Source organism: Ziziphus jujuba, chromosome 2 (genome assembly GCF_031755915.1).
Source record: "Ziziphus jujuba cultivar Dongzao chromosome 2, ASM3175591v1".
Lineage (NCBI taxonomy): Eukaryota > Viridiplantae > Streptophyta > Magnoliopsida > Rosales > Rhamnaceae > Ziziphus > Ziziphus jujuba.
Window position 1 is genome coordinate 8474514 of NC_083380.1, and position 14794 is coordinate 8489307.

Below are 14794 nucleotides of genomic sequence, written 5' to 3' on the forward strand. Positions count from 1 at the left end.
CTCTTTCACCACGTCGTCGGTCCTTACGAATTCATGATTGTTGTTTGAATACTTTTAAAATGTTTATTTCCCCACGTCATCTCCTTTTTCTGTGTATTTTTTTTTTCTTATTTTAGTATCTTTTTAATATCCAAATTTACTCTAATTATTACCTTTCTTTTTCTTATTTTATTGGATATCATGAATAGTAATATCATTGATATCAAATAAATATAACAAAAAAATATATTAAAATTTATATATATTAATATTTTAATTATATATAAGTAATTTAAAAAAAATATTATTAAATATAAACTAATAGAATATTAATGTATGGTTTTTAATATACACTATGATGCAGTTATTTGGTATATTTTGCATTATTTTATTTTGCAATTAGCGCTCATCCAATTCAATTATCAAATTTTCACATTTTTGATCTCTGATTTTTTTTTTTCGGTGGTCTTTAAATTTTGATCTCTCATAAATTTTAGTTTTTAAACTATTTTTTATCTAAATTTTAACAATTTTAAGCATGCAGTGTAATTGATACAATGTGTATAAATTTTATGACATATATGATTTTGAACTTTTTTTATTTTATTTGTATTATCGTTGCATTAATTTCACTGCATATTTCAAAGCTCCTAACAAATGGGAACCCAAGTGTACAAATAATAATAATTATAATAAATAAATAAAAGAAGGTGCAAAAATCTAATAATTAAAGAGGAATAGGTGCTAAAAAGTCAAAACCCTATAATTTGTAACCCATATTAAACTTTATAATACTTTTTTTTTTCTTTTTATGGTTGATAATATATTGTACTGTTTATTATATAATGCATAATATAGTGTGTTATTTATTTAAAATAATTCATAGATGGTTGTAATAATTTGCATATTGGAACACTTTGGGAAGATAAATGGGTGGGAATAGCAAAGAAAAAAGGAGCTTATCATATTGTTTTCATGTGCAAAATCAGTTTTTTTTTTTTTTTTTTTTTTGTGATAAACATGCAACTCGTGCATATAGAAAAAAAGAAATAAAATAAAAGTTTGATTAGAATTCAACACAAGTCCACCAAAAAAGAAAAATCGGCAGCTTTTTTCTCTATGCTAAAAAAAAAAGAAAAAGAAAATCTAATATATCCATTTTTGTTCAACAAAAAGTACGCAAAAATAAATAAATATATTGAGTCAAACTTGTATGTCATTATTGCTAGGTGAACACGGCAATGGGCCTTCAAATGTGAAAGCATTAAAATGTCCCCCAAAAAAATAAAAAAATAAAAAATCACGATTTTAATATTTTCCTCAAGTACATCATGATAGATATTAGACATCCTACCATACTTTTTGTTGTAGGACTCCTATTTTACCTATCATTTTCCCTCACTTTCTCTTCCCTTTTTCCCTCCCTCTTTTATTACCTGCTTTCAAACTACTACTTTGTTGAGCTTAAACGATAATTAAACTCAAAATCCCATTAAGGGTCCCACAATAAGAGAAATAATCATAAAGGATTATCAAAGAAGCACATAGTTTTGAACAAATTATGATTTATAAGATTTTTTTCCCAAACCAATTGAATTCAAAATTTAAGGTATTCAACTTTATTAAAGATTAGGTTTCCAAAGAGAAACTATTCTTTTATTTATTTGTTTAGTTTTTTTTTTTTTTTGGCCTTTTTTGGGGCTACTCTCTTTGAGAAGAGAGTGCTCTACACACAAAAATTGAAGTAAAAGAAACCCAAAAAGAAAGACATGCCATGAAATGTGAAACACAATACCACATGCTTTGTCCTAAGCATAGCATCCATCCTTGTACTTCTTTTTCATGGTTCACAAAAGTTGAAAGCAACAGACAGCCTGTCTCTATTATCCTTTTTCTCTACTTGTATGCTTCAAACAAACCTCAAAATGGAAATTTGGTAAAATAATGTACAGAATATTATTAAAATATTAGTTTAAGTAAAACTCAGCTTTGAAAAAAAATATACATAACAAAATATCTACCCACTTTTAGGTCCTCCTTCCGTTGGAGTTCTTCTCTCTCTCTCTTCTGCTGCTTACCAACTCCTTTTTTGTTTTTGTTTTTGTTTTTATTTTTTTTAAATTTCCAATATCTCTTTAATCTTGCTTTTCCAGTCTTGAATTTAAGACATTATCCATTTTTCTCTAGTAGATATCCCCACAATGCCATTTTTGCTGACTGGGTATGATAACTGATTCTTCACTTCTAAACCTACACTTTTAATTTTTAATTATTATTATTTTTATTTATTTTCTTCTTTCATTGGCAACCCACTTTATTGGTTATTAATGGAATCCATGTCAGTGAATAAATTGGTGGAATGAGCATACCTTTCTTCTTCTGCAGCACTTGTCTGTATAGGTACTCTCTCTCTCTCTTCCGCTCTCTCTATCTCTCTCTGTCTTTGGTTTGTTTATTTATTCATTTTTTTTAATATATATATATATTATGATAAGAATTGTACTCTTTCTCAAATTTTAGCTTCCCAATTCCTTGGAACAATATCTGCAACTGCTTCGCTTAGTCATTATTAAATTACTAAATTGAAAAAAAAAAAAAAAAAGAAAGCTTGACTTTTCAATATGGGTTTCTAGCTTTTATCTTTAGGAGAAAATAATTGCAATGTGCTTTTTACCATGCCCGTAGCTGCAAGTTTAGCTTTTCTTACAATATTTTATTGTAAGTATGCAGTTTATTATAGTATTTGAAATTTGAGAATGAAATAAAAGCTAATTTGCTTGAACTGGGACCTTTTTTTTTTTTGGTGTTCATTTTATTTGGGTTTCTGATAATGTTTCAGATTGTTGTTTGATATGGGAAATTCTGTTCTTGCTCGTTCGAAATTTGAGAGCCATAAGCTACTTATAGAAATTTTGTATGATAGAAATTTTGTATGATTTGGGTTGTCTACTTAATCTTCTGTCTATTTTTGCTTATGACATAGTGGATTCTGTGTTAAACGGTTTATCAATGATAATTAGCATGCAATTTCTAAGTTTTTTGTGCTTTATGGGTGATAAAAACAGCAAAGAAGCTTAATTTAATTGGGTAGATTAGGTTGTGAAGAAGTAGAAGAAGGACTCTAAGCAGAGTTTTTTTTATGGACTGGAACTTGAAAGCACCTTCTTGGGATTTTACTGACTTAGAGCAAGAAACTTTCCCCACCTTAGACTCTGTTGATGGGTCTAGTAGCTGTGGAGAACATAGAACTATCAAAGGGGAGTTTTCAGTTGATTTGAAGCTTGGTCGAGTGGGTAATCCAGGCAATGAGTTGTTGGATATGTGGAAGGAGCCTGGGCTCCCAAAAACTACATCTTCGCCTTCTGGATCATCGAAGAGGGCACGAGGAGCTTACAATGGATCTCAGGTAGTGTCATGCCTTGTTGATGGGTGTAAAGCTGATCTAAGTACTTGTAGGGATTACCATAGACGCCATAAGGTCTGTGAGCTTCACTCTAAAACTCCTCAGGTCACAATTGGGGGCAATACGCAACGGTTTTGCCAGCAGTGCAGCAGGTACGAACTTTTGGTGTTGGTGCTTTCAATTCATTAGAGCCATAGCTATTGCAATCATATTCATAATTTTCAGTTAAGTCTATATGTTAAGGTATGTGATTCATCTCGTCTTGATAATCGTTCGGTTTATTGTGAACAAAAGTTTTAAAACTAGCTATTTCATTTCCTCAGCATTCTGCTGCCGCTTTTGATTAACTTGCCTTTAATTTCTCATTTTGGTATCTGAGGAATGGTCATAAGGTTCCATAGACTTCATTTGTTTCATTTAATTCTTGAATTGTGGTGGTGAAGTTCTGTAAAGTTTTCGCAGTTTAAGGTCATGTGTCCAGTTTATGCATTATACCAGATTCAAACTTTGACATGGACTTTAGAGTTTCTTTAAGAAGGTAAAACATAAAAAAAATGGTTCTTACTGTGAGTAAAAAAGAGATTATCTGAATGTTTTAATAGGCTACAGAGGGCAATTTGCTGTTGCCATTCTTTATAGACAATTTAGATTCCTATTCACCAAAAGAACAATAATGATTCTGACCCTTGTCCTGGAGAGTGTTCCACGGTTTCTTGAGTCCTCTGACATGTTTTGTAGTGTTTCTATTGTATTGAGTTCTTATTGCTGAGCCAGCTCTAAATGCTTTAATGGTTTTCCAATGCACTTGTCACTAGCTAAGTGGTGCATCAGATGGTGACAATGAAATGCCTGTCTACTGTCGGTTTTATAAACCAGCCTCACCCCTCCCCCTTTTCTCTTTTGTCCATTTCCAGTTTGTTTATGCTTATAATTGTATAGTTTTTCCTGAATCTTTGTATTTGGTTTTTCTGCTAGGCTTACAACACATTTAATAGATTCTACCAATTCCTGTTTTATTTATTAGCTTCTTAGTTTCCCATGAATTATTCCCTTCTATTCCATGACTTCATCACTGTTAAGTTTCTCAAGATTCCTTTTCTTTTCGGTAGGTTCCATTCCCTGGAGGAATTTGATGAAGGAAAGAGAAGCTGTAGGAAACGTCTTGACGGACACAACAGGAGACGAAGGAAGCCCCAGCCAGAACCACTATCGCGTACAGGAGCTTTGTTGTCTAGTTACCAAGGTTAGCTGCAGCATTGGCACAAATGCACACAAAGACACTTATAGATCAATAATTTGCTTGCTAACTCTTTAACAAACATCCACTTAATTGAATTCTTTATCAGTTTTCTTGGCTAATGGTCACAATTGATGTAGTAATGACCAATGATGTGACTTCCACCTGGTAACTTCGATGGGATGCTTCTCTTTCAATCTCCATGATGGCCGTGATATCTACTTCTAAATGGCAATTGTTGCCTGCTTTTAGATATCACTCTAGTTTCAGATTCTAAGAAGGGATACCATCACTTAACTGAACATTGTTAGAGACGTATAAGAGTGGTAGCATTAAATGTAATAGACTACGTACCATGCAAACTCAAGTAGTAAAATTGCAGACTGATTGAGAAGGACCAAACATTAGCGTTGCAATTATGGCTTTAGCGCAAGTGATCTGATATTAGTTTGCGATCAAGAATTCTCTATTTGATGTCCAAAAGAAGCTGCAAAGATTGATATGATGTTAAATTCATTTTGCAGGCACCCAATTATTGCCATTTTCTACTTCACTTGTATATTCCTCAACCCCGCTTGTGAACCACAGCTGGGCTGGAGTTGTCAAGACCGAGGCAGATCATGCGGGGCTTCATAACCAGCACACGAATCTACCTCTGCTGGATAAACAAAACTTGTTTCTTGGGTCCTCTTCCAGCAGTAGCAGCAGCAGCTATAAGGGAAGGAAGCAGCTCGGGGTTTTACTAGGCAATGACCTTCCAACACTCAACAACCAAACATCCCTTGAAGTGTCTGTCTGCCAGCCCCTTCTGAGGAGCATTTCTTTATCAGAAAGTGGTGGAGGGTCTAGGAGCAAAATGTTCTGTGACAGGTTAACAACACAAATCCATGACTCGGATTGTGCTCTCTCTCTTCTGTCATCACCGCAGACACAGACATCCGAGATAGGTTTGAGACACATAGTGCAGCCTAACTCGATCTCTCTGGTGCACCCTGTAGGACCCCCCAGCCTCCATGGGAACAGTTTGGAGCCAATTGATTCTGTTTTTGTCTCTAATGGAAGTGATGCATCAGTTCACTGTCCAGGAATGTTTCACATGGGTTCTGATGGGTCCCAAGGGAATGAAGCTCCTCAAACACTTCCCTTTCACTGGGACTAAGTAAAAGATGCTACAAGGCTTATCATGCAGCTAAACATAATGTAATTTGTATTCTCTTTGCCATTGATTTTGATTTTGGAGAATCACTTTTTTCTGCCCAAAAATCCAAGTGTTGGATTATTTTTTCTCTACCATGATGAACAACTGTCATTTCCTTTCATTTCTAACAGTAACTACTTTGGTTCCATTATTCACATCAGCCTCATTTTTCTTTGTAAATCCTGTCTTGTTTTATAGTGAGCTCTCTAAAAGGTATAATTTTTTTGTTTAAAAATTTTATCTTATGATTATGGTATGTTGTGGATGCTACATCTTATTACATTATCCATCTTTCCATGAAAAATTGCTGTTTTCTTAAGCTGCTTCTATGACACAGTGCATCTCAGGCCGAGTCCGTTTATGTGGTTTGCTGTATTGCAATCGATACGATGCTCTTGGACTTCATAAAACGACCCATCACTTCATGGTACTATGTGACTACTCGCCCCGGATTGAAATGGCAGCATTTTAGTTTGTAGTTGTTATTTACCGCCATGGTCCACACTCTAATTATTATTATTTTTATTGGCAAAATGTCTACCTATTAATAATAAAGCGTAAAAAAATGAGGATATCCTTATTGACTATGCCTATAAAATAATCATTTTTTTAAACTGTATATATATATATATATATTTACCAATATCAGGAACCTGAAGGGACCATGGTAGACAAGTTTTTGATGTATATACGGAATTATACAGCATCCGTTCCGGTTGTGAGTTGCTGGCTAGTATTATGATCTTTGATGTAAGTCAGTTTTTTTCAGTCTCAACAGGATAATTTCCTCTGGCTTCAGGATAAGTTCTAGTTTTTGAATGGTTGGTTTTGTAGGATCAATATGCGGACACGAAAAACTATTATGGCCACGATAGATGAGTACCATTTTGGTTTTTGATATATGTAGTATATAAGGTGAATAATCCCTTGGATGCTTTTTCTTGTTGTGCAAAGTAATTTGTTAAAGAATACATGCAAAAAAAAAAAAAAAAAAAGATTTTACTTGGTTATGATTTCGACATTTACACATTAAAAATGTTCAATTGGTAAACATATTTATAATTCTTGACAAAATTCTCTGTATGCTGTTTTTCAGGCAGCTTAGTCTTATGATTATATATGATTTACCTCAAATATCTTGCAGATTATGCCTTGGCTGCGGAGACAGTGATTGTAGGTAATGCTGCTGGCTCTTTTTTGTACACAAGTTGGGATAATTCCAAAAATTATAGCATGGTTTATACTTCTTTGACGCTGTTGCTCTTATAAATTGAAAGGGACGGAGAAAAATCTCATGGTACTTTTTATGTTCATTGATTCAGATGTCACAATATTGTTTTTCTTGAATGCTGCAGTACTTGTCTCTAAATTCAAGTATATTCCCTGAACAAATTGGACATGAATCTATGGAAGAAGAAGAAGAAGAAGGAACCCCTTGTTGCTGTCTTCGTTTCTTTGGAGCTGTCTATCTAGAAATGTCATATGTTCCTCTACCTCCACAGCTGTAGAATATGATTAAGAGAATTGGAATCTGCAGGAATTATTTTATTTTTTTCTTTAATGAAAAAAAAAATCTTATTTTTTTTGGGTTCAAAGTTAAGGATTGGGTCGCCAGCAAAAGATGGTTGATTTTCTAATTTCTGTGCTATATATTAAATATTATCCTCTGTGATTACCTGCAAATGTCATTATTTTATGTACATACGTGGCATTGTGAGATCTTCCCTTCTTTACAAGTAACCCATAAAAGTCTATGTTTGGAAGAAAATTTTCTGTTTTCTCTGAACCAAACTTGCCGTAGCATGACTGGCATTTGTGGCACTGTCTTGTTAATTATAATCATGCCTAGTTTTCAATCCATTTGGAAACAGTTCCAAACTATCGTCACTGGGGAAAGAAAAGGAATAATAATAATAAAAAGGGAAGGAAGCAAAAAGTACTTGGTAAGTGGTCAGAAATTGATCAATGAACTATAGATTGATCTCGTGCATACATTTAGCCGCCTAGTCCATGACAAATTAGACCTGATTAATGTATTTGGCAAAGGCCCTTTCTTTTCCACAATCTAAATTCTACCAGACAATAATATAATTTTGGGATTAAAATTGTCTTATCTTTTCAAAGGAGTTGGTAGAGAATAATGAAAGCTTTCTTGCAAAATAACAAAGCAAAAATGGTGCACGAAACACTACCTTTCAAAAGTTACATAATAGATTTTATATATATATATATATTATAGAAGTCAGTCTTCATATTTCAAATCAAAGTAATTTGAGAATTTTAACATTTGATCTTTTTTTTTTGTTATAATTTAAAATTTAAAACATAGTTAAATATGAAATTTGTAACGTATTAATGTATTAAATTTTATTTGTGAATCTATCGAAATTTAATAATTAATAAATATAATTTTAAATTTCACTCGTTAATACAATTTAAAAACTGAAAAAATAATATTAATTTTAATATTAAAAACATGATATAAGTAATTAAAATAAATATTTTATCGTAGGCATGGAAGCTAAAAAAAATAATAACAAATCATGCAATATTAATTAATTAACACTTTCAGTGATTATAAATTTAGAAATTACACAATTCTTGAAACAAAATACATATCCAATATTTTAAAAAAATCTTTATGATTAAATGATGTTGAAAAATTATGTTATTACTTTAAATTGACATATTATTACACATAATCTTTTATGCTGATTTTCATAATATAAATTTTAGAGTCAAGTACAAAATCAGAGCTCAAAAATATGTTCCATCGATCAAGAAAACAAAATTTGTTAACTTTAATCTTTATTAGCCTAGATCCCAAATCAATTTTTTTATTCTATTTTTAAAAATAAAAAAAATTTATTATTTTTTAAAAAAATATTTTATTATTTTAAATTATCAAATAGATATATTATATATATATATATATGCAACCACTACGATAGATGACAGTTTTTACTAATGATAAATATTATTTTTTCTACATTTTATACGTGAATGCTTTAAATTACTTGCCTTCCACTTAATCTCAATCTCAAAATTCAAGTCTTACACCTTCCAAACCCATTTCTATTCTATATTCAAAAAAAAACAATTTCAAATTGAATACAAATTTTAATTCATGAAAAAACACAGCCGATGTTCACACAAGAATTCTTTGTCTGTCTCACTGTACGAAATTAAAATATAATCTTCCCCCCTAATTTGGTTTGTTAGTCAATACTCAATAGGAAACATCTTGTTGAAGCTTCTGATTTACGCACAACCACAAAATATTCTCACACACACACACACAAACTAAATAAAAAAAGAAAAAGAAAAAAAGCAACCACAAAAGGCCGGTGTGGAAACTTCATGGAAATGTATATATCTAACAATCTCACTGTCTCACTCAACAATATTCAAAAGACCCGGACCAGGCGACGACTAGACTTGGTCACTGTCACTGCTCCAAAACCACCACCTTTGGTCAAAGTACTCAGTTCTTCATATTAATTCATCATTGGCCTACCACTTGTTTTATTTTATTTCTTTAATTTTATTTTATAAATAATAATTGAATTTGTACAGGTATATATGTATTTTTTTTTTTCTGGTTACATAATCATTTGAGTGATGTAATTTCCAAATTTGGTTACTCTACTTCTATGTCAAAAGTCCAAACGCAGCCCTTTTGATCCTTCTAGATTTTTCAATTATTTCACCTTAAATTTTGTTTTATAGTTAATCTAGTTTCAACACTTTTAGATGAGGAGAAAAAAAAAATAAAAAATTCCAATTTTTATTTTGTCTCTTGTGTTTTAAAATTCTTTTTACATTTGCAAATTGTAATAATTGATAGTGATATTTAATGTTAGTTTAATTAATATTAAAATCTTTTATTACATTTTGCTGACTCACTGTTTTTGTGTAATTGTATGATCAGTCAAACTAAGGGTTGGACATATTTGGAGGCTATTTAAAATTATGTAAAAAAAAAAAAAATTAGAATATATTTTTGTGATTTTTTTTTTTTTGGAATTTTTGAAAGCGATTTAAGAAAGTAGAAATACTTAAAAAAAAATCGATATGTGTAAGAAAAATTAGAGGAGGACACGTGGACAAGGTTGCATAGATTCAAAGTAACATTATAAAACTTGAGGCCAGTGGGCAGAAAAGAAGCAAAGGCAAAGAGGCAAAACGGCAAAACGTGAACTGGTTTTATTGTTTTGTTTTAATGTCTCAGATGGAACAGCAACAGGCATTGGCAACGGCGTCGTTGAAAGGCAACAGGAAGCGGCAAACGACGCCGTTTGCTATGATCAACGATGACCTCCTCCTCAACATTCTCTCCAGGCTACCGGCGGTGTCGTTTGCTTCGGCGGCGTGCGTTAACAAGTACTGGAACGGAATCTGCAATCGGGTCCTCTCTCGTCCCAAGCTCTCCTCCGCTCTCTCCCTTAATCCTTCACCGGAGGTATTCAATCTTTGTGTTTGTTTCCCGGTAATTTTTTTTTTTTTTTTTTTTTTGGGAGACTAATGAAAAAGTTTGGTTTTTTAATGGTGTGGTTTGATGATAGGTTGCCGTTGGAGAGGTTCTTGATGAAGTTCTCGCCGAACCAATAAGACCCCATTTCGCTATTGCTAATGTTGGCGGTGGATTTCGCTTGGCTGAGGTTTTGAGGCTTGTACGTAATTAAATTAATATTTTGCCTCATTTTAGCTTTTTTTTTTTTTTGTGTTTCATTTTTTGTTTAATTTGTTTGTTTATTTATGTTTGGAAATGTAGATGTCGAAGAAATTGGGATCAAAAACTCCAATTATTGTAACAACTGCTAGTGGAATAATTGGAAGAGATGCTCGTACTGGTGAATTCAAAGAGGTACGGACCGTACGGTTGTGCTGTGTTTTCCCTTACTTGTTTGTTTTGTGCTGGTAGTTTGACAATTTGTGACAAAGAAAAGCCAACAATATTGCTATATCTAACATTTTTTTCTTTTTAAAAACTTTTTTTTTTTAAACAAAAATTTAAAATAGGCTAAGTTGATGTTATCCCACTGCTATGATCTGAACTGGGATGGTGAAGAAGATGAGGATACAGAAGATACAAATGGAATCGTTTTGACTGTTGGGTTTGTACCCGGACTGAAAGTTGATGCTATCCCACTGTTACAACCTACAAAGGTAGTGGTGTTTTACGACATAGTCTCACTGCTGCTTTTCTTTATAGGATTGGAGTAGCTAATGATCTTGTTTTGCGGTTTGAAACTGTGGAAAAAAGAAAAAAAAACTGATGCAGAAAGAAAATTTCACTGATGCAGGAACTTCGAGATGCAAGGATTGAGAAGTTCGTGATGGACATAAGAGATTTCACTTCCTCTGCTTCGGGCTCTACAACCCCTGTAGGGATTATAATGTTTGGAGTAAGCTACTGTCTCATTTGTTATTTGCTCTGTTTTTCCATTCTTGCCAATTGTATCTTTGATTGTGTTGCTAAGACATTGCATAATATATTGTACAGGAAGGGCGTGCTAACATGAAACCGATTCTTAATGTGTTGGGTGAGTTTGCTTTCTATAAAAACTATGATTTGTTTACTAAACACATGATTTTAATGTCAAATAAGAAGAAAGAAAAAATAAAATAAAATTGGGGAGTGAAGGTTGTTTTTTATGGCTACAAAGAGAGTGGTGATGGATGGATTTGGATATTTTGAACTCTTGAAGTATGAGGAGGATGAGCTGCTACTTTTATTCTATGCACGTTGTTGATTAAATCTCATTTTTATTGCAGATTTTGCTATGCCCTTGGAAACAGTTATCCTGGGTAATGAGAGGTCTCGCTTTTTGTATAGGAGTGAAAGTGATTATAAAGATGTTCGTGGGAATAAAACATGCTTCACATGTGCTATTGCTCTTGTATTTGCAAACGATAAAGACAAGTCCTGCGGTAGGTACTCTTTTGGCTGGTTTATTTGGTTTCTAATTCTAATTTTTATTTGATTATATGTTGTAAATGGTAGATATCCACCACTACCTTTTGCCTTTACGTTTCATTGATCATTGATGGATTTCTTTTCAATTTTTCAAACGATCCTGTTGTTCACTGAATTTGCTAAATTTACTACCTAATTTTCATCCTCTTAAAAATTTCTGTACCCTAGATGCTTAGTGGTTACTGCTTCCAGAAAACAAAACTTTTCCATCCTTTTTGTGTAGTAAGAACGATATCATTGATGCATTTTAATACATGACAATTCTGTATTATCTCATATACTGCGTAATCAACTTATAGGGTCCACCAAATGTGCTTTTGAAAATTCGATTTGCTTCATATTTCTTTCTTCGACATGACCTCACTCTGGTGAAAATTAGGTATATTCTATGGTTGGTTTTGGTAAAGTATTATGTCATGCTGCCCAATTGTCTGCAATGCTCAATTCTCATTTTCATTAGCATCATTACAAACCTTTTGACTGAAATTTCATACTCAAATGTCATTTTTACCTTTCTTCTATGTATTTGCTTTCTTTTTGCCTGATAGTTTGATTCAGCATTCACTTATATATTTTGGTTTGGTGAAACTGAATAGGCATAGGGAATATCCAATTCAATGTTGCATTGTCAAATGGGTTATCAACAATAGGTCCCAAATACAAGGCAGCCTCTGTTAAAGTGAACAGCTGTGATCATACTACATGGCTTACCGCTAGAGCAGAAGGAAATCCGGCAGTTCTTGATGGTCAAAGAATTCTAGATGATATCAATCGTAAGGTATGCTAGTATGTAAAGTAGTCAACTTTCTAGTTATGCTTTATGATCCCTCTCTTTAGATTATTTTCCGAAATACAATTCTGTAATTTTTATTCATTGATCCTTAAAAATACAGTTGGAAAATCGTAGTGATGCTCCTGATCTATATATTGGTGTCACAACACGAAGAAATTTCTCTATTGGGTCAAAGAAGCCAAAGTTGATGACCTCATTGACCTTTCATGGAGTTGTAGGGTAATACTTAGAACTCCTTTTTTTTCATCTTGATATAGTTTTCTATTTCCTTGATGATGTTGCAAAATATGTTAAGGGATGGGTTTCATTTCAAACAGCTCCATTTTGAATGTGAATTATATAAGTATTTATCATTTCAACTTTCCTACAGAGGAGATGAGGAGTATCTTTATGTTGATGGTATTGGCATAAAAACTGGTGATTACTTTCAATTCTACCACTCAGATCCTGCTACTGCCTTATCCTCATGTAGTGAGGTCACCATGAAGCTCAAAGACTTTAAGTCGGATAAAAGTTCGAAAAATGTCCGTCACATGAGTGATTTTGATGTTAATAGAGTTAGAGAGGAAGTTTTTGGGGGTTTAATTTTCGGTTGTTATGGCCGTGGTGAATCATTCTTCAAACGCCCCAATATCGACAGCTCCCCATTTCTAGAGAACTTCCCTGGGGTGCCAGTAGCTGGAGTATTTTGTGGTGGAGAGATTGGACGGAGCTCTTCAAGCATGACTGGAAAGTTTCATAAAGACAGTGATTCCTGCTGCTGTCTGCATGTCTATAGCACTGTTTATTTAGTGATGTCTTATACACCGTCAGAGTTGGAGTATTAGTTGTTGCTCACAGCTTCTCTGAAGATGAACATAGTTTGCCGTTATAGGGGGTATGGCGTTTCTGGCTGCATTTCAAGATGATCGAGGACCCAGATTAGAAGCCATGTATTTGTATTGTTTTTTGTTCTTTTTTACACTGTATTTGCCTTTTATATTAATTAATTGCGTTACATTTGTAATTCTACCTGTTCCAACTTTGGAATAGAAGAAAGTAATGAAAATAATAGTGATGATCTTGATAAGGCTGTAAGTGTAAACTAGTTTACTCAGCTTCTGATTGCTCTTGCTGTTGGCTGTCGAGCTTGATTTTCTCTCCTTGTTTTGTTGGAAATCCCATCGACTGCTCTTCTTGTTCTGCTGGATTTAATCTAAAATTTGGAAGAACATATATAATATATAATAAATATGTATGTATATATGACTTCATATTATATACATATATAGTATATAATATATATATTATATATGTACTATATAGGAAAATTTTATATAGGAAAATTTTATTGTGCAGATTACATCTAAATCGAATATATATATATATATACAGAATACACAACAAAGTTAATATTTTTTTTCAAAAAATATCAATTTAGATGTGATCTGCACTTCACCGTAAAACTATATGCACTGTAGAACTATATATATATATGTTAACTCTACGTGAGTCTTCTTGTTTTAACTCTACGTGAGTCTTCTTGTTTTCTAATACAGAAATAGAAAGGTGGCGACTAATACAGAAAGCACGCCACCTTTTGTGGAATATAAGGCGCGCTTCCCATTTGACAGCAATCCTTTTTCATACTGATAGAATCCCTAAGCCTTGCTTTTTTCTCTCATTTTTTGTCATAATGATACGTTGTACTGCATCATCCTCATTACTTCCTAGCAATGAACCAGATTAAACAATTTTTTTATTTTATCATTATTTTTTTTTGGGTACCTGGTGATGGTACAAAATGGCACAAATGTTTGAATTTTTTTTTTTTTAATAAATTAATAAAACCAATCCAAAGAGGTAAAGAGAGCGCACAGAGCACTATATTTTTCCCTCTGCTCCATTAAACAAGGTTGTGCTTTTCTGTTTTTCCTGAGAAAAACTTGCATGAATAGGTTGTATCAACTCCAAGTAGTTAAGTGAAACCTGTTTAAAAAAATATGCCATATTATTTTTTCTTTTTATAAATTATTAAGTCATTGCTGTTGGAGAATCGCTGATAATTCACTGTTAGAGTTAGCAACAGACCTTCAGTGGGGTAACTTTTTTTTACTTCTGGTGAACATAGATCACCATAAATGGGTGTAATCAACCATTTCTTGATGCGAAAAGGGGAATTAGAAGAATTGATTGCTCATGTCGAGGGTAGAAGATCACATTCA

At 32.7% G+C, this 14794-nt stretch overlaps 2 protein-coding genes across 6 annotated transcripts; both read left to right on the forward strand.

The window, feature by feature from the left end:
* The first annotated feature begins 1995 nt into the window (after window positions 1-1995).
* Window positions 1996-5977, forward strand: LOC107418038 (squamosa promoter-binding-like protein 13A). Of its 5 annotated transcripts, XM_048473847.2 has the most exons (6): window positions 1996-2200; window positions 2323-2379; window positions 3045-3385; window positions 3488-3534; window positions 4492-4625; window positions 5144-5977. In XM_048473847.2, exons 3-6 carry the CDS (start codon window positions 3119-3121, stop codon window positions 5776-5778), a joined length of 1083 nt encoding a protein of 360 aa, XP_048329804.1. In that variant the 5' UTR covers window positions 1996-2200; window positions 2323-2379; window positions 3045-3118; the 3' UTR covers window positions 5779-5977. The 5 variants fall into 5 exon arrangements, with proteins under 5 accessions (XP_048329804.1, XP_024929791.1, XP_015882190.1 ...); XM_025074023.3 differs by having other exon boundaries at window positions 1998-2200; window positions 3076-3534; XM_016026704.4 differs by having other exon boundaries at window positions 1999-2200; window positions 3045-3534.
* A 3991-nt stretch (window positions 5978-9968) lies between these two features.
* LOC107417997 (F-box/LRR-repeat protein At5g63520) lies at window positions 9969-13659 on the forward strand. Its single transcript, XM_016026658.4, has 10 exons — window positions 9969-10279; window positions 10383-10490; window positions 10592-10684; window positions 10840-10986; window positions 11124-11225; window positions 11324-11363; window positions 11596-11751; window positions 12394-12575; window positions 12691-12809; window positions 12961-13659. Exons 1-10 carry the CDS (start codon window positions 10040-10042, stop codon window positions 13415-13417), a joined length of 1644 nt encoding a protein of 547 aa, XP_015882144.2. The 5' UTR covers window positions 9969-10039; the 3' UTR covers window positions 13418-13659.
* Window positions 13660-14794: the final 1135 nt, after the last annotated feature.